At 46.7% G+C, this 19,265-nt stretch overlaps 1 protein-coding gene across 1 annotated transcript in view; it reads left to right on the top strand.

The window, feature by feature from the left end:
- lrp2b (low density lipoprotein receptor-related protein 2b) overlaps nt 1-19,265 on the top strand; it is a 184,999-nt gene that overhangs the window by 118,233 nt on the left and 47,501 nt on the right. Inside the window, exons 53-62 of the mRNA XM_039740545.1 lie at nt 1,183-1,353; nt 1,514-1,737; nt 5,891-6,074; nt 8,715-8,911; nt 11,533-11,778; nt 13,027-13,149; nt 15,487-15,606; nt 15,699-15,815; nt 17,399-17,515; nt 17,838-17,975. Coding sequence (XP_039596479.1) covers nt 1,183-1,353; nt 1,514-1,737; nt 5,891-6,074; nt 8,715-8,911; nt 11,533-11,778; nt 13,027-13,149; nt 15,487-15,606; nt 15,699-15,815; nt 17,399-17,515; nt 17,838-17,975 — 1,637 coding nt within the window. The remainder of the gene's footprint in view (nt 1-1,182; nt 1,354-1,513; nt 1,738-5,890; nt 6,075-8,714; nt 8,912-11,532; nt 11,779-13,026; nt 13,150-15,486; nt 15,607-15,698; nt 15,816-17,398; nt 17,516-17,837; nt 17,976-19,265) is intronic.

Below are 19,265 nucleotides of genomic sequence, written 5' to 3'. Positions count from 1 at the left end.
AAGTCAAAAATCATTAAACAGAGCAAAGAAAACCAATGTTAAAAAGTTGGAAAAACCCAAAGAACGAGAGCAAGCAATAAGGAGGGAACTCCCCAATACCCAAGTGCATACAATGTACCACAGAGAGACCGCAATTCCCATGAGCCTTTGCGGGGCTGGGAGCAGTCAGTCAAAGGAGATTGACAGGTGGCCCCGCCTCTTGAGGGTGAGCTATTTAAAAAGCCACATGAACCACAAAGACGTCTCATGAAGCAGCACATTGATATCTTGAAATGTAACAAAAGCAAGGATGCATTGAATATATTAACTAAATGATAAATGGACAGAACATCCTTCACAGAAGTAATTACACTAAATAATTTAAATAATTGAAACGTAAATGAAAAAGGCAAAGGAAAGGAATTGGCCAGGGATAAAAACACAACCCAGGTGAAGCCTACGTTTGTGGGATTCGGTCCGTTGTTCTTGTAAGTGTTGTGACCGTTTAGGGCTGTATCGCACCCTTGAACCCCTGTCCATGACTCCAGACACCAGGAAAAAGTCCAAATGATGACTTTATTTTTTTGGCCACAGTGCACAAAGCTCCCTCTCCTCCACTATACTCATATAACTAAACAACCAATAACGATAAACCAATCCTCTGACTCCCACAGTCCTTTAATCCTCCCTGACCCGGAAGTGTTCCCAATCCCCAGGTACGAGTCCTTCTTCTCATCCCGGAAGCACGTCGCTCTTCCTCTGACGCACTTCCGGGTTAAAGGGCACAAATGAGTCTTCGGTCCTCCCTGCAGCTCCCTCTTGCGGCCCCTGTGGTATCCAGCAGGGTCGTGTATAAAAACTACATAGTCCGTGACTCCCTGCTGGTCTTCGGGGCACCTCCATACTGCAGGGAGGGCTCCATCTGGCGGCCTGGGGGTATTGGCCAAAGACCACAGTGTGCACTTCGGTAATAAACGAGAGTAAAGCAGGGCCTTCTCATCTTCTTGCTACCTTGCTTGGCACGGGACACCATCCTGCTCTTTGTGGGTTGGGCTGCCGGGGGCTCTGAAATGATGGTTTACCTTCATCTGTGCCAGTCACCTTCCTTGGTTGGTTAATTCTGGTGCTGCTGCGTCAATTCTGCAGTCACCTGAATGGATGGCATCCATCATCAAGTCTTGTCCCGTTTTCTTGTGTCTTCAGGTGGCTGTATTGGACGGACTGGGGGCAGAAAGCCTTCATTGGAAGGGCTGGAATGGATGGCCAGGACAGATCAGCTATCATCACCACGAAGATCGAGTGGCCTTACGGCCTGACCATTGACTACACCACAGACAAGATTTTCTTCACTGACGCCCATCTGGATTACCTCGAGTAAGACGCTCCTTCCTCAGCGTGTGGGTGATTTGCTGAATGCCTGCCTCTGCAGTCCATTTTGGCTACAAACCGCTTAGCCTGGCGTGCAAAAACATGTGCCTGTTGGAGACATTTGCTCGATTGTCTTTTCTGTAGTAACCGTGTGCCTTCTCCACAGATACGCCAACATGGATGGGAGTAATCGGCACATCGCCATCAGTGGCGGCATCCCATACTGCTATGCTCTCACTCTATTTGAGGATATGGTGTACTGGACAGACTGGAACACCAAGACCATCGAGACAGCCCATAAATACACCGGAGCTGGGCGCCTGTCCATGATGAACATCACCCACAAGCCTAACGACATCCATGTCTATCATCCCTACCGCCAGCCACGGGGTAAGGCGTCACGGCTCCTTCCTGATTTGAGGTTTTGCACCTCCCTGAGCCTCGCCATGCTGTTCTCGGAAGGTTTCTTCATTTATTTCTCATTGTTTTTTGTATTATACCTGCTCTGTTTCCTCTCGTTTTGATTATTTCTGAACTATTTTTCATATTTTTTGTCGTGTTTTATTTATTTTTTTGCATACATCACATATCTTTAAATGTGCAGCCGTTGCTTGTGTTTCATGGGTGGAGCCCTCCCCAGGAGGCGGGGCCACTCTGACATCACTGCTGCTGGCTCCTCCCTCTGCCTTCAGATTAGATTACCTCGTGTTGATTTTCTGGTTTTCTTGGATTTTTGTGCAGTCTGGTTTGCTGGATTACTTACTGGGAATTTTTAGGCAACTTCTTTTTGCCTTCTGTTTACATTTTTTTGTCATTTTTCTGCTTCTTGCGTCTCCAGCTGCTCAGCCCCGACACAGGTAGACGCAGACGCAAGTCTTGCCACACGGCACACTTTTATTATGGTGGGGATGCACTTTTCTTTCACTCCCCTCCGTTCCCAAGCACCAAAGCACAGTGCAGTTCAGTCCTTTCTTTTCTTTCCTTTCTCTTCCTCATTCTGCCTCGACTCTTCCTCTGGCAAGCTTCGTCCTCTTCCTCCTGACTATGGCTCCCCGAGTGAAGTGAGGCGGCTCCTTTTGTGCTGCTCCTGGGAGGGCTCCGGATCTGGAATCACTCCCAGGTGGGGCTCTGCCACCTCCACAGCTCCCCCTGGTGGCATCCACGGAACCCAACAGTGTGGCAGCGAACTCCCATAAAGCCCAGTGGGGATCCAAGGTGCCACTGCAACCCACAAGGGCTGCCATGTAGCACTCCGGGGGTTGGCAGTGTCTTGTGCACATCTGCTTCCCTGGTCCTTCCAATATATTGGCCTCCTGGCTGGGAAAGGGCCACAGGTGTCCATCACAATGTTTTTTGCCCTTAATGTATCTTCATTTGTGGTGTGTTTTTGAGACAATAAAAATATTTTAAACTTTTAAAGTCAAAAATTCTTTTTAGGCCCATTTAGGCTGAAGCCAGCAAGTGGAGTATTGTGTCCAGGCTGCCTTAGGTTAGGCCTTTCCAGGGCAGGTTAGGGGGACCGACCCTCACTGGACGTCACATATCATTCTTTTGTCACTACCATATGCATTATGCTGTGACTTCACTTACCGTAATCTGCAGCTGCTCTTGAGCTCCTCTTTACTTCAATGGTCTTGACCCTGCGTGCTTTTCATTGCTCTGCTCCTTTGTGCCTTGTGAAAGGAGGCCATTTTGTTTTGTCTCTTATTAGAGTTAATAGATTCTTCTAGAAATATGTTTAGATCAGGTTATGGTTCTCTATTCACCTCCTTGATGTTAACCCAAGTGTAACTACGGTTAGGCCCGAGTGACATGCTAAGCCTGAATAAGGCTCGGTATTCTGCTGCCCTCTAGAGGAAAACATGAAATTGCATTTTGCTGCAAAGAATATTTCTATGTGTTCTCTCACTCTATGGTAACTCATCAATATTCATGAGTGGGGCGGAGCATTCAACCAGAATCACAATGGAAAATGCAAAGCGGGAAGGCTAGTTTTAGAACAAACTGAAAGTGAACCGCTGCTCATATCAAGCGATGGTGATGATGATGTGAATTGGTCATCAGATGCTGACACCTGATTGGTGGATTCCGACCCGCCATGTTTCAGTTTCATTAGAGGGGTCCTTTCATCGGATTGGCTGGCCCAGTGCTGACTCAGCTGCGGAATGGCCAATAGTGGGAGGTGGCTTGATGGCCGAGGTCTCCAGAACTCTAAACAAATCCAAATCATATTATGGGATATCATCTCCTGTTGAGTTCTGCTCTGTACTTCTAAAATTTTTATTTTTATACTGTATTGAGGATTTGTTGTGTTCTGTGTGTTGTGTTGTATTGACACCCACTGCACGCCTAACCTACCTGGTCAGGGGGTCTCTCTTTGAATTGCCTTTCCTGAGGTTTCTTCCACTTTTTCCCTACGAGGGTTTTTTTGGGAGTTTTTTCTCATATTCTTAGAGAGTCAGGGCTGGGGGGCTGTCAAGAGGCAGGGCCTGTTAAAGCCCATTTCGTCACTTCATGTGTGATTTTGAGCTATACAAAAATAAATTGTATTGTATTGTATTGTACTTTACACCGGTCAGAGTACCAAGTCAATATGGCGCCACTACATCACAGGTGCGGTCACTTTACTTGACCAGCTGGTTACTGTATAATGATGGACCTCACCAGACCTGTGTGAGATTGTACTAAAACCGATGTGTATGCCACCATATGACCGTCCCGTCTGTGACATGCCAGGTGACTCCAGTAGCATGAGCGCATCAAGAAGTGGGCACCTCATAGGCCTTCACTGCTCTGATTAGGTTGATGTCACTGAGCACTTGAGGGATTCCAAAAGACTGGAAAATGGCAAATATCATCCCATTATATAAAAAAGTGTGACCGGGCGGAGCCAAGCAACTGTAGCCCAGTAAGGTTAACGGGCATCACAGGAAAATTAATGGAAGGAATTATTAAGGAGAAGATTGAGCAACACATGGCAAGGACAGGACAGTCAGCGTGGGGTCAGAAGAGGGAGGTCGTGTTTTACTAACAGGCTGGAATTCTGTGAGGAAGAACAAAAGGATACGACCGGAGTGGAGCAGAGGAGATGATTGATGTGGACTTTCAGAAAGGATTTGATGAGGTGCCACCTGAGAGGGTGGGCATCAAATTAAAAGAAGTGGCAGTTCAGTGTGATGTTTTTAGATCCCGTGAAGTCTCAGGATGTCCCACAGGATCACAGTTCGATCAACTGAGTCGAACGCTGCCAATATTCGCGTTTGCGCTCCATGAGAGCCCTCAGTGCCAGGATACGGTCGATGGTGGACTTCTTAGGCGTAAAACCAGACTGTTCCGGTCACTGGTAGGTGAGCAAGTGATCACAGATCCTATTGAGGACGACCCTAGCAAGGCCCTTACCCGGCACCGAGAGCAGTCGTATCCCCCTGTAGTTGATCAGCCTTCCCTTTCCAGATTGGGACGACAAGTCCGTAGAGAGCGAAGAAAGGAAAGTATTGTGTGCAGCGTTGTGCTTTGGACTGTGTTGTGGGCTCGTGGGGACGGGGAAGACATTGTGTGCCTCCCGTGTCAGTCTGTGTCGGCTTAAGCGCTGGTATAGCGCCATCTACAGTCACAGCAGCTACTTGTGGACACTGCCTCCCCCAAACCACTAGATGGCAGCTTCCCTGGAATGTAGCGATGCCCTGAATTCCCACAGGGTATCCTGGGACTTGGGAGTTTGGTATCTCAGCTCTGCTGGGTATCGTTGTGTGCCGCCTGGAGATGCTGCACGGGGACCTGGGAAGTCCTGCTTTCCCCAAAGCCCGGATGTACTAGTGAGTCATGGGGATGGAACTCCGGACTGAAGAAAACTCAACTTCTCCATCTGACCCAGAAGTCACGTGGACGGAAGGACAGAAGCACTTCCGGGTCGAGGACTGCTAAAGACCCAGCAGGCGAGCCGGAGTCGGGTGGAGGTGGACAAGGCTTGCTGGGAGGTGTGGAGGAGAAAGAGAAGACTATCGTGCTTCTTTATTTAATTGTCTCTTGGTGGCTGTGGCGCTTGAAGGGCACAGTTTTGGAGAAGGAAGAATTAAAAATCCTTGCCAGCGCTTTGACCCCGTGTTGGGTTTAAAGGGGCAACGGCGACCCCTCGCGTCCACACCGCTTTCTCTAAAAGTTACGTTTCTCTGTTCATTCTACTATAACTTTAAATCCTTGGCCTCATTAGCTCAATTTTATTTTGGATTTTGATTGAACTTCAGGTATCTCCTATTAACGTCGTCACTAAATCAGATGAACAGTTAATGTGGACAGTTTTGCCTATCAGTGTCACTTTCCTCTTCTGCCAAGTTAGTTGAGAGAGCCCACCATGGTGGCTCGGTCAGGTGTGGTGCTCACCATTAAAAAAAAGAAAGGCAGAAGGCGGCCTGCCACCCCACGCGTCTGCAGTGCGACTCACAGGCCATTCGCGTTGGCCTTCCTCAGCCTTCACCAATTTACTTTTAGTCACGGCGCCCCCCTCAGGTTGGAGGCACTGACCACTTTTCTGTTTCTCTTCCAGGGAAGAACCCCTGTGATGACAAGCCGGAGGCCGAGAGCTGCAGCCACCTGTGCCTGATCGCTGGTGGTGGTCGGAAAGCCACCTGCGAGTGTCCCGACCACTTCATTGGCATCTTCGTGGGCTTCAAGGTGCAGTGCGTGCCCGACTGCTCCAGCACTCAGTTCCGCTGTGCCGACAATGAAAAGTGAGCCGCTGTCGCTCGACCTTCTTTTATCTTCCCGACGTGCTCTTTAACTTTGAAGGTTTAAAATCCCTAAGGGTCCCCGTAAGTCGAAATTCTTTGCAATCAACTGAGGCACAAGGTGCTCCATAAAGAGACTTCTTCTTCTTCTTCTTCTTCTTTTGGCTGCTCCCATTAGTGGTCGCCACAGCAGATCATCTTCTTCCATATCTTCCTGTCCTCTTCATCTTGTTCTGCTAGCCCCATCACCTGCATGTCCTCTCTCACCACATCCATAAACCTCGTGGAGTTTATGAGAACATGAGGGCAACCATTAAGAAGGATATCAGGGAGGCTAAAAGACAGTTGGAGAGGAATAGCAGATAAGACGAAAGACGACCCCAAGAGATTCTTTCAGTATTTTATTTTAGTAGTAAAAGATCAGTTAAGGAGGAGACCAAGTGCATCAGAGAGAGTAAAGGGAATTAAAAGATAGAGACAGTGAAATAGCGGATGCCAAAACGTACATTTTTCTGAGGTCTTCACAAGTGAGAAAGTGGATAACCTCTGAGTAGTAACAGGGACTACTAAGGACGTACTGAGGGGTTTGGAAACGTAGAGAGAGAAGCGCAGCTCTGATTAAATAGGCTGAAATCAAACACATCACCAGGACCAGATCATATTTACCACAGAGTGCTGAAGGAGGCTGGCGAGTGCAGATTGAAACCACTGACACGGATTTGTAGGAAGTCACTGCGCACTGGAGAGACTCTGAAGGACTGGAAAATGGCAAATATCATCCCATTATATAAAAAGGGGGACCGGGCAGAGCCAAGCAACTGTAGGCCAGTAAGCTTAACGTGCAGCACAGGAACATTAATGGAAGGAATTATTAAGGAGAAGATTGAGCAACACTTGGGAAGGACAGGAGTTTGAATGGAGAGTCAGTGTGGGGTCAGAAGAGGGAGGTCGTGTTTTACTAGCAGGCTGGAATTTTAGGAGGAAGAACAAAAGGATACGACCGGAGTGGAGCAGAGGAGATGATTGATGTGGACTTTCAGAAAGCATTTGATGAGGTGCCACCTGAGAGGTGGGCATCAAATTAAAGGAAGTGGGAGTTCAGGGTGGGGGGTGTAGGTGGGGGCAGAATTGGCTCAGACACAGAGGGTGATGGTGTGAGGAACCTCATCAGAACTGGGTGATGTTAAGAGTGGTGACCAGCAGGGGGCAGTGCAGGGGCTGCTTCTATTTTTAATATAAATAAATGATTTAGAGAGGAATATAAGGAACAAGCTGGTGAAGTTTACAGATGATACCAAGATAGGTGGATTGGCAGATAATTTGGAATCCGTTATATCATCACAGAAGGACTTGGACAGCAGACAGGCTTGGGCAGATTTGTGGACGATGAAACTTAATGTCAGTAAACGTAAAGAATTACACATAGGGAGTAAAAATGTGAGATTTGAATACACAATGGGGGTCTGGAAATCGAGAGTCCACCTTAAGAGAAGGAGTTAGGAGTCGTAGTGGACTCTAAGCTATCGACTTCCCGACAGTGTTCAGAAGACATCAAGAAGGCTCACAGACTGTTAGATTATATAGCGCCTTGACGTGTGGAGTCACAGGAGGATCTGCTCAAGCTTTATAACACACTGGTGAGGCCTCATCTGGAGTCCTGTGTGCAGTTTTGGTCTCCTGGCTACAAAAAGGACATAACAGCACAAGAGAAGGTCCAGAGAAGAGCGACTGGGCTGATTCAGGACTACAGGGGATGAGTTATGATGAGAGATTCAAAGAGCTGAGCCTTCACAGTGATGAAGAGGAGACCTGACTGAAGTGTTTAAAATGATGAAGAGAATGAGTGCAGTGGATCGAGATGGTGATGACTTTAAAATGAGTTCATCAAGAACACGGGGACACAGTGGGAAACTTGTGAAGGGGAAATTTCACACAAACATTAGGAAGTTTTTCTTTACACAGAGAACGATAGACACCTGGAATAAGTCACCAAGTAGTGTGGTGGACAGGAGGACTTTAGGGACTTCCAGAACTCGACTTGATGTTATTTTAGAAGAAATAAGTGGAGAGGACTGGCGAGCTCTCTTGGGCTGAATGGCCTGATCTCGTCTCGAGTGTTCTAATGTTCGTTACTCAAAGTTGCACCTTGCCTGACCATCCATCTGTTGTGGTCAAACAGGGTAAACAGCTAGCAGGGATCCCAGTATACATTGCAGCCTGATGCCCCTCTCCTCTATTAGCCCTCCGGGGAGGTCCATAAGAAACCTGACAAACGACAGGAGACCATTGAGTCCATTTGTTTAGCTCAGCTGTCCCCAAATCTCATCCAGATCCTTCTTAAAGGCCATCAAAGTTTCTCCCTCATCTCCATGACTCCACAGTTTATTCCGGTCATGAAGGCAGGTGTGCCAACCATTTCTTAATTCCTCAGGTGGGGTTTCTCTGTCTGGCCACTGTGACTCATTTTATGACGTTTGTGTCATCGCCAATGCTATTTGGCCCATAGACTACCGTTGAGTTATCTTCAGATTTCCATGAAAATGTAATTTTTGCTGATACTTCCCCAAAACAACCTTCTTAACGTCACAGGTGCCAGGAGGGCGCAGGGAAGTTCTTTTCAGACCAGCCTTGGTTTTCTTGCAGGTGCATCCCAATCTGGTGGAAGTGTGACAAGCAGAAGGACTGCAGAGACGGGTCAGATGAGCCCACGACCTGCCCGGTGCGTTTCTGCCCACGTGGTCAGTTCCAGTGCTACGACGGTAACTGCACCAGCTCGAATTCCATCTGCAATGGTTTACGGGACTGTCCCGATGGCTCAGACGAGGATCCTGTATTATGCAGTAAGTCCATCCATCCATTATCCAACCCACTATATCCTAACTACAGGGTCACGAGTATCTGCTGGAGCCAATCCCAGCCAACACAGGGCACAAGGCAGGAAACAAACCCTGGGCAGAGCGCCAGTCCACCACAGTTATGCAGTAAGTCCCTCATGCCAAGTGGCCTGTAGATCAGACTCTGCTGGAAAAGCCAGTTGCACATCCATGTTGATGTCCTGGCAGGGGGCAGCAGGGGTTGTTTGCCAATTGATTGGTTGTCTTAGTTGGGAACTCAAAAGTGAATTCTTACACATTGAAAATATGAATAAAACAAAAAAATGATGTAGAATCCTGAAAGACGCCAAGTTCACCCTGATGATTTGCTTTGTCTCTTTTGTCAAAGTGTGCCACTCTTTAAATGCCAATACCTGTTTGCCAACTTGATCTAGGGAGCAGTGTGTCTGTGGCCAGCAGGGGCGCACCAGCTCCCCAAACCCGGCCCAGACAGATGCAGGCAACAAGTTCACCAATTCATGGCCTTTTATTCTTTCCCTTCGTTTCCCAGCTGCACAGCACAATACAGCAAAGCACCAACAGGTAAATACACGCAGCCCTTTCCTTCTCTTCTTCTCTCTGTCCGCCTTCACTCCTTCTTCGGAAAGTGACTCTGGCTACCCGGAGTACTTCCATTGGCCCGTTACAGTAGTCCAGGTGAGGTGGAAGCCCAACAAAGTAGGGCGTCCCAGTTCCTGCCGCACCCCCTATCGTCACTCATGGAACCCAACAAGGCTGTGCTGAACTCCAACTCCCATGGAGCTCTGTGGGAATCCAAAGCACCACTGCAACCTGTGGAAGCTGCCATCTAGTGCTCCAGTGGGGTAACGCGCCCTCAGCAGCCTCTCTCCCCCCGGTCCTTCCTTCCTTTAAGAAGACACTCCAGCCAGGTAAGGGCCCTGGCCGTGTCTTTGAGGATAATTTATGCCCGTGGCTCCCATGATTTTTTGCTCCACCCAGTTTTAGTGCCAAACAGCCATTTTATCTTTTATGGATCCCATCCTTTGATTATGCAGACTTTTTCTTTTCTTATTCATAAAAGTGCAGTAGTGTGGGATTTCCATTTATTAGAAAACAGCTGGGGGGGGTACCCCTGGTGCTGCCCGGGATGGGGTGGGCACCTTCTACTTTTCAGAAAGCTTGTCTTTGTGATCTTTAGTGTGCTGACCTTCTGGCCTGAAGCTGTCGACTTGGAGCTTTGGATTTTATTTTGGATTTAGTCGCCTGTACCTTTGCCTTCCCAGCAGGTTTTCATTTTCATGAGCTCTTCATTAAGTTGAAAAATTAAATTTTTAACTTATTTAGGGTTTTTCTGAGTAGGACGTTTTCACATTCCCATATAAATATTGTGACAAAAATGCATTTAAGATTTTTGGACATTCTTCTTCTTCTTCTTCTGTGTGCACTGGCATTTTGTTTTCTAAGTGGTCGCCGCCATTTTGTCAGCCAGGGTCCCGGTAGCTGGGGGGTCTGGTCACACACGTGGTGACTTTGTGGATCTTCCCTTAAAAATTTTCAGTGTAATTTTTTGCTTATTTTCCCTCTGGTCCTTGATTGTTGTGAACTTGAGAGCTCCTAAGCACGATATCTCAAAATGCCCATTTAGGGTGGCATCAAACCCTGGCAGGCAATTAAAAGGTAAATGTTGAATCTTTATAAATTAAAGGACTTATTTTACAAGAACGCTCTCAAGTTATCCAATTTCCAAAGAGCACAAAATGCAAAAGGAGTAAAATAGCAAAGAAAGTCGCATTACCCAATACGGTCAGAAGGGGGAGCCCAAGACCTGTCTGTTCTGTGAATGTCAGTCTAATTGATTGAAGAGAAAAACAAAATGCTCTTTATATCATTGGTTAATTTATTGCAAGTTTAATTATTTATCGATTATAAATCTATGATTGTAAATTATTGGTTATTACATCTTTTCACTTGTGGCAACCAACTTATGTTACCTTGTCCTATCACAGTTGCTGAACAAACAGGCCTGAGCCTAATGTCACTCGATTACATTTACCTCTTTTGTAAGTCGCTTTGGGTTAAAGTGTCTGCCAAGCATTTAAATGTAAATGTAAAATGTCAAAAATCCTGATTAATCGCAAATCACAAGGATATCGCAAATCCAACACAACCCACCAGCACCAGCACATTCAATGAACCGCAGGGGACTGTTAGATTTCCTCAGCCTTTATAGGCAGGTGGCCCCACCTCCTTTGGGACCAACCAACAAAACACAAGGAACATAACTGAAGATACATCAACACACAAAAAACAAATAACTCACGCTGTTAACACAAAAATCATACAAAACGGACACAATCGAGACATTTGAACCCCAGCTGGCTGAAGCACTCATTGATATTTTTGCTTTGTATTTTGACCACATCTCATCCTCCTGATCTTCCAGCTTGTGCTTCTCCTTCATTTTTTCCTACTTCCTTGTCCTTTCTTTTGGTCCTGTCAATTCTGAAACTGAAACCACTACTTTCGAACACACAGGGCACCGCCCGCACAAGTGCCCAGTGGTGGTGCCCAAAGTAAGACATGCCATAGAAAATAAAGAGCGACTGATTAGCATCTCTCATTTGCAGCGAATCACCGTTGTGAGGAGAACCAGTTTCAGTGCAACAATAAACAGTGCATCCCTCTGTCCTGGCACTGCAATGGCAATCGAGAATGCTCTGATGGCAGCGATGAAGACCCCCAGCAGTGCCAAAGCAAGACCTGCAGTCCAAGAGAATTCCAGTGCAAAAACGGCTACTGCATCTCACAGGCCTATGTGTGCGATATGGAAGACGACTGTGGGGACCACTCAGATGAGCCCTACGACGAGTGCGGTAAGTGCCAACGTGTGTGGGTGAAGGCCGGCTCAGTCTTTGTCTAAACGGGTACACCCAGCTGATCAGACCCCAGCTGATCGTAGTGCTGAATGTGTTCGTGTAGCGGCTGCGTGAAGACACTCCTATATGTCTTTAGAAGTCGCCGCCCGCCTCGAAACAGTTAATTCTGTGGCCCAGACCACCTCCAGTCGTGAGGATGGTGCAATATTATGATAAAAATATCAAACTTTAATAGAAAAAAATATAACATTTTAGAAACCAACTGTTGTAATTATTACAGGTTAAAATTAGTAGAGATAAAATCTTGAGGACTGGCAGGCCTGCTAGCCTGGGGGAATACAGGTGGGCTGAGATGAGAGGCCATTAACAGACCGGGAGTCGATTGACTTGTCACCCGCTTTCACCACCAGGTCAGCCTGCACTGGGAGGGAGAGGAGGAGGAGGAGGAGGAGGAGGCTATGGGTCTGTGGAAGGTCTTCAGAAATAGAAGAACGGGGGGCTAAGTTTATTCTAAATCAGGCGGGCATGAAGCAGGAGATTTGACCTGCACTGGGATATCCCATTGGCCTGAGAGGTGCATCAAGGAAGATAAAGAACAGAGGACCACTTCCTCTATTGGCGGCCATATTCACACAGAGACCATGTGCCCTGTTTGTGCTTCTCCATTCAAAGACCAAGCCGGGGTGTCAGCTGATCAGCATAGTAAGACAGAGAGCCCCCTGGTGGCCTTTTATCAGATTGTATTGTTTTGCCAGCACCCATTATATTTGGCTAATTTATGGCATATTGTCTATAATGCATAAATGAATGTGTAGCTCTCTCTCTCTCTCCTGCCTGTTCTGTTACTCTGTCTGACTCCCTGGGGTCCCAGATGTAAAAGAACGGGGGGACAAATTGAGGTACAATAGCACTCGGCTCTGACAGTGTGGTGGGAGTACAAGATTTGGGGCCTTCTGTTATGGGCTACACAATAAAGAGTACAGAGGGGGGGAACAGGACCCAACCACGAGAAGACACCTGCCATCAGCACTCCGGGGGTCCTGGCTTCTTCATTGGACAAACCCATCCTAATTCAGCACACGAGCAGTATGGATGTTTGCCCACTCTGGGGTTACAAAGATGGCAGTGCCCTGTGGGGTGGTAACACATACAGGCAGGGTACTCTCGGAGATGAAAGGCTTGCCTCAGTACAGTCCTGTGGCCTCCAGACATTCATGCCCGTTGTACCCCTTTATGCTCTTCCAGTCAGACGCAGATGTGACGAGCACACCGAGTTTTCCTGCAAGACCAACTACCGCTGCATTCCACAGTGGCAGGTGTGTGACGGATACAACAACTGCCTGGACAGCAGCGACGAGAAGGGCTGTGGTATGTCCTGAAACTCTTTTATAGCGCCTTTTGGTACTCACTGGGTTACTGCTGTGTGGATGTAGGTGTTATGCTTTGGCTGTAGGTTCTTTACTGTTAATTGAGTTTTGTGTTGTACATTGTTGTTTTTGTATTCTTTCTTTTTGTATTGTACAATTCTTGAGTTAATTTGAACTTTTTTCATTATTTATTGTGCAATTTATGTTAATTCTCTGAGATATTATCCTGTATATTGAGCCTAAGGGGGTGGGCCCACCTGATGCTTCAGCAGCCATATAATGTCCTATGTAAGACTTGTGGCATCAGTGCTTCTTGACCTTTGATGTTCAGCTCCCTTTTTATACAGACTGAGTGCCCACCCTTTGGAGTCGGACTCCACGGCTTTTCCAGGAATTCTCAGTCACACTCTTCCTTTCCATAATCTTAGTGAGTAACGACGCACCCCCATTACCAACAGTCATCTAGCATGACACCCCCAGCTACTCAGACTGGTCCACAAGTCACGCCGATTGGTGGTCTCGATGTGTATAAGACCTGTCAACCAATGAGCACTCAGCCTGAAGTGCAATGTCCCGAGGAATTTCCAAGCACTCATCAAGAGGAGAGGCTCATCGGTCCGATGTTTCGTGATTGTCATCCCTCAAGAGAATTGACAAAGGGAACTAACAGGCCCGAGATGGCAGCCGAACTTGCTGTACCTGGAAGCCCCCACTAAAGGCACCAGTGCTGTCAGGTGGCATGTTATTGGCTGTCAGCGTACAGCGAGCTCGTGTGACACTCGCTTCCTGGCGTCACATAATTTGTCACCTCCTCATCGTGTAATCTGAGATCGTCACACTGATGAGATCTGAGGTCATCAACTGGCTTATGTCTACGTTTATTGATGTCTTTCTTCTTAAACTTTGATTCATTAATCGCTATACTTTATGTTAATATTATTATTTGTTTTAATTATGTGTCTAATTATGTATTCTAAGTCAGTTTTATTTTATTTGGTTATCATCTATTATCTACAGTATGTGTGTTTGTGTGTCTTGTAAATCTCTCCTGTTCCTTGTGTTCAGTGGGCGAATCCCCTGGGGGTGTGGCCACCTGTCTGTCATTGTTAAGGGACGGCCCACAGGCCCTTTAAGGATGCTGGGAAGTGAAGTTTGGTGGTCCATCTTACAAGCGCCCTGGTGGGTTTTGGTGGGTCTCATAAGAATTGTGTGTTCCTGTTATTTGGATTTGTTTACATGTTTAGTGCCTTTATCATGCCATTTATAGCACCCTGTGTGTCAAATATGGGCTTCTGTTTATCAAGGATTCGGAACTTCAAGTCAGTGTCTGTTGCCTCTTTGAAAAGTTTCGATTTTCTTTTGAGTTTTTGCCATGATGGCTTTTACCATTTCACTCATTGACTTGGAAGCCGTTCCCCGAATTCTCCTTAAGGAACTCGTTTTGGTGTCTTTCGGGTGAAGGCATAAGGATGGTGCACTTTAACCCTTCCATTCCCAAGCCTCCTAGACTTTTCATCACTCCTGGTTCACAAATCCTTGTTTTGAACTTTGACTTTGTCTCTGACTTTTCTTGATTTTTACTTTTGACCTTGGCCTGTCCCCGGCCACCAGATTTTTATTTATTGCTGAATTAGTTTAGGATGATCTTGTGGATTTTGTTTGTTTTGGCTTACCTTACAGTCAAGTTCTGTTTAAACATTTTAGCTCCTTTGCACTTTTATTGTATTTTTCCTTTTCTGTCACTAAATCCTCCTTTATAAAGATTTCTGTAAAGCCAGGGTTTTGATGGTCCTCCTCTCCCTTGTGGGGCGTTTCTAGTGTGTTACAGAATCTGTTTTCTTTGAACATGAAGGTAAAGCACATCTTGGCCCAGTCTGGACCAAAGCCGGGCCCTCAAGTGGAAGCTAAGCTGCCTTTTGGTGTAGCTCCTCTGGGCAGGACTCACACCACATTGGGCCATTTGTGAGATTAAATCACAACATTAACTATATGGAAAATGTCTCTGCTCCTATATTACACTTTGTAACTTTTTAGCATTTTCATTCTCACGGCTGGTTTTCCGATTTGCCAGTTTTGTATTTTTGACCGTCCTGGTCTATCCTTGTCTTGGTGGTACACGAACACCCCCAAACCTTCACAAAAGCCTCATTCAGGAAAGCGGAGTCCTCTTGACTCCCCAGTCTTTAACACCTTGCTTATAAGTGGGGAGTTTTTGAAAGGAAACCTTAAAAAAGCTCCTGGCCGATGGACTGTACGCTTCATTGGGACACAGTCAGGGGGCTTGGCAGGTAACGCCTAAGGGTCTCGTTTTCTTTCTCTCTTTCCTTCACAACATCAGAGGAACTCAGTTGTGATCCGCTGGGAGATTTCAGGTGTGAAAACCATCTCTGCATCCCACTCCGCTATCGCTGTGACGGCAACAACGACTGTGGGGACGGATCTGATGAAAAGAACTGCAGTGAGTTTTCCAATTTGGGGGTTATGGTGGTGACTCCTTGAAGAGCTATGAGTGTCAGTTTCAAAGCTGCCTAAATGATTCTTGCCTTCCAGGTCCCCGACTTTGCTCTGAAAGCGAGTTTCGCTGCGATAACCAGATGTGCATCCCGGGGGTCTGGGTATGTAACCACAATGACGACTGCGGAGACAATTCTGATGAGCGCGACTGTGGTGAGTGGAGGCTTCTTCTAGGGGTCCGCGTCTCTGGTGCGCCCCTAAGGTTTACTTAAATGGTAAACCTGGGATCAAAATCCAGCACTTTCTAAAAGTAACTGAAGCTTAGGCATCGCCATACTGCCTGTAGCACCTTTCACATCTATCTACCTCTTATATAGCGCCTTTCACTCTATCTATCTATCTATCTATCTATCTATCTATCTATCTATCTATCTATCTATCTATCTATCTATCTATCTATCTATCATTATATAGTGCCTTTCACTCTATCTATCTATCTATCTATCTATCATTATATAGTGCCTTTCACTCTATCTATCTATCTATCTATCTATCTATCTATCTATCTATCTATCTATCTATCTATCTATCTATCTATTCTATCTATCTATCTATCTATCTATCTATCTATCTATCATTATATAGCGCCTTTTACTCTATCTATCTATCTATCTATCTATCTATCTATCTATCTATCTATCATTATATAGTGCCTTTCACTCTATCTATCTATCATTATATAGTGCCTTTCACTCTATCTATCTATCTATCTATCTATCTATCTATCTATCTATCTATCTATCTATCTATTATATAGTGCCTTTTACTCTATCTATCTATCTATCTATCTATCTATCTATCTATCTATCTATCTATCTATCTATAGTTCCTTTCACATCTTTCTATCTACAGTTGATTCAGAGTTTCCAGTGCTCTTTGTTTTCTGTACACTTATTTTCCATTTTTGCCCATCAATCTACACTTAATAACCCATAATGACAAAGAGATGCCATTTTCTTCATAAAAGTTTGCAAATTTATTTCAAATCAGAAACTGAAATCTCACATTGATGCAAGTACCCGACCCTCCATTCAGTACTCTGTCGAAGTCCCTCAGCCAGTCTGCTTGGGTAAGTCTGTACAACCTTTTGCACACCTGGAGTTTGGCAGTTGATCCCACTGTTTCATCCACTAGAGGGCAGCAGAATACGCTCCCTAGAGTTAATCAGGCCTAACAGTCTAATGCGGTTCATTACACGTCACCCAGAATCTTCACCACGTTTACTTAGAACTCCTTGGTGAATGAAAACTTGATGGTCAGAGTGGCTGTGGGGGATCAGGTGAAGACGTCAGAGTGGCGAGCCACAGTGCGACCCATCCTGACCCTCGCCCTCACCTAAACGTGGGTGACGTATTCTGTACGCTGCTGCTGTGCACTACTGAGGGCGGCTGAGCCCACTGGCCTCCTGCACATGAATGCTCATCAGCTCGTTTCCCCCATTGGGCACACTGCGGCCGCTCTTCTCCTTTTCACACACCGACACTCAAAGTCTGAGTCACAGATCCCAGACACGCTTCACCACATTTAAATGGACGCCGTGTGAGAGTGTAGGTAGGTGAGCTCTATGCTGCTGGGACACACCTGGATCTTCATGCTTCTTCTGCAGGGTCTTTCTAACACGTTTTCGCCTCCTGCTCATTCTTTAAAGGTGGCGGCTGCACTGCTCTAACATAATAATAATAATAATAATAATACATTTTATTTTTATAGCGCCTTTGACTTTCATCTCCCCACAGAGTACCGTCCTTGCCTGCCAGGCTACTTCCAGTGCAGCTCTGGGCATTGCATCCCGTCGGCACTGGAGTGTGATGGACATGGTGACTGCTTGGACTATTCAGACGAGACATCTTGTCGTAAGTTAGCAAGACCCTCCGTGCTCTTGTCTGATGCCAGAGCCGGTGGGAGCATTCTATGTAACACTGTGCCCATGTGTGCTGGCATAAGTCAGCTGAGCAACTGTTTTGTGGTCACATGACCAGGTTCAAGTACTTCAGCCCCCAAAACAGACTGATCACTTAGGTGGCCAAAAAGGATGGTGATGCCCCTGGTGCCCCACAAGTGGTGAGCTTCAATTCAGCAACATGGGCACCGTCGAAGGCAGGCGGGCATCAGATTTGCCAAATGCAGCCAAGGAGAAAGACTGAGGCTCGTGAAACTCTTCTTGTTTTTTTACAGCAACCCGCTTCCCAGGTGGGGCCTGGTGTCCTGCGTTCATGTTTGAGTGCAACAATCACGTCTGCATTCAGAACAACTGGCTGTGCGACGGCTTTGACGACTGTGGAGACAACACGGATGAGGACCCCCACACCTGCTGTAAGTCCTGCCTCTCCGTTGACTTGTGATATATTTAAGAATAAGGGGGATGTGCAGGACTGCAGAAACTACAGGGGGGGGGTAAAACTGAAGAGCCACAGCATGAAGTTATGGGAAAGAGCAGTGGAAGCGAGGTGATGGTTAGTGAGCAGCAGGATGGTTTCACCACAGGTGAGATGTTTGCTCTGAGGGAGTTGATGGAGAAGTTTAGAGAAGGTCAGAAGGAGTTGCATTGCGTCTTTGTGGACCTGGAGAAAGAAAATGACAGGGTGACTAAGAGGAGCTGTGGAATTGAATGTGGAAGTCGGGAGTGGCAGAGAAGTACGTATGAGTGGTACAGGATATGAACGAGGAGAGTGTGACCGTGGTGAGGTCTGCGGTGGGAGTGACGGAGGTAGGATTACATCAGGGATCGGCTCTGAGCCCTTTCTTTTCTCCAATGGTGATGGACAGGCTGACAGACGAGATGAGACAGGAGTCCCCGTGGACTGTGATGTTTGCTGATGACATTGTGATCTGAAGTGACATTAGGGAGCAGGTTGAGGAGACCCTGGAGAGGAATGAAGGTCAGTAGGACCACCAAGTCAGAATACATGTGTGTGAATGAGAGGAAGGTCAGAGGAATGGTGAGGATGAGGGGAGAAGAGTTGGTGAAGGTGGAGGAGATTAAATACTTGGGATCAGCAGCACAGAGTAATGGGGAGTGTGGAAGAGAAGTGAAGAAGAGAGTGCAGACAGGATGGAGAAGAGTGTCAGGAGTGATTGGTGACAGACGGGTATCAGCAAGAGTGACAGGGAAGGTCTACAGGACGGTAGTGAGACCAGCTATGTCATATGGGCTGGAGACGGTGGCACAGGAGACAGAGCTGGAGGTGGCAGAGTGAAAGATGTTAAGATTGGCATTGGGTGTGACAAGGCTGGACAGGATTAGAAATGAGGACATTAGAGGGTCAGCTCAGGTGGGACGGTTGGGAGACAAAGTCAGAGAGGTGAGATTGTGTTGGTTTGGGCCTGTGCAGAGGAGAGATGCTGGGCATACTGGGAGAAGGGTGCTAAGGATAGAGCTGTCAGGTTAGAGGAGAAGAGGAAGGACTAACAGAAGGTTTATGGATGTGCTGAGAGAGGACGTGCAGGTGACGGGGGTGACAGAGCAAGATGACGAGGACAGGAAGAGACAGAAGAAGATGATCTGCTGTGGTGACCCCTAACAGGAACAGTCGAAAGAAGAAGAAAGAATCTCGCTGACATTTTGCTCATTGCGGTTTGTGCGTAATGCTTATTGAGAGTCTC

This window comes from Polypterus senegalus, chromosome 17 (genome assembly GCF_016835505.1).
Source record: "Polypterus senegalus isolate Bchr_013 chromosome 17, ASM1683550v1, whole genome shotgun sequence".
NCBI lineage: Eukaryota > Metazoa > Chordata > Cladistia > Polypteriformes > Polypteridae > Polypterus > Polypterus senegalus.
The sequence above is the reverse complement of the archived record's forward strand: the minus strand, read 5'-3'. Positions and strand labels throughout refer to the sequence as shown.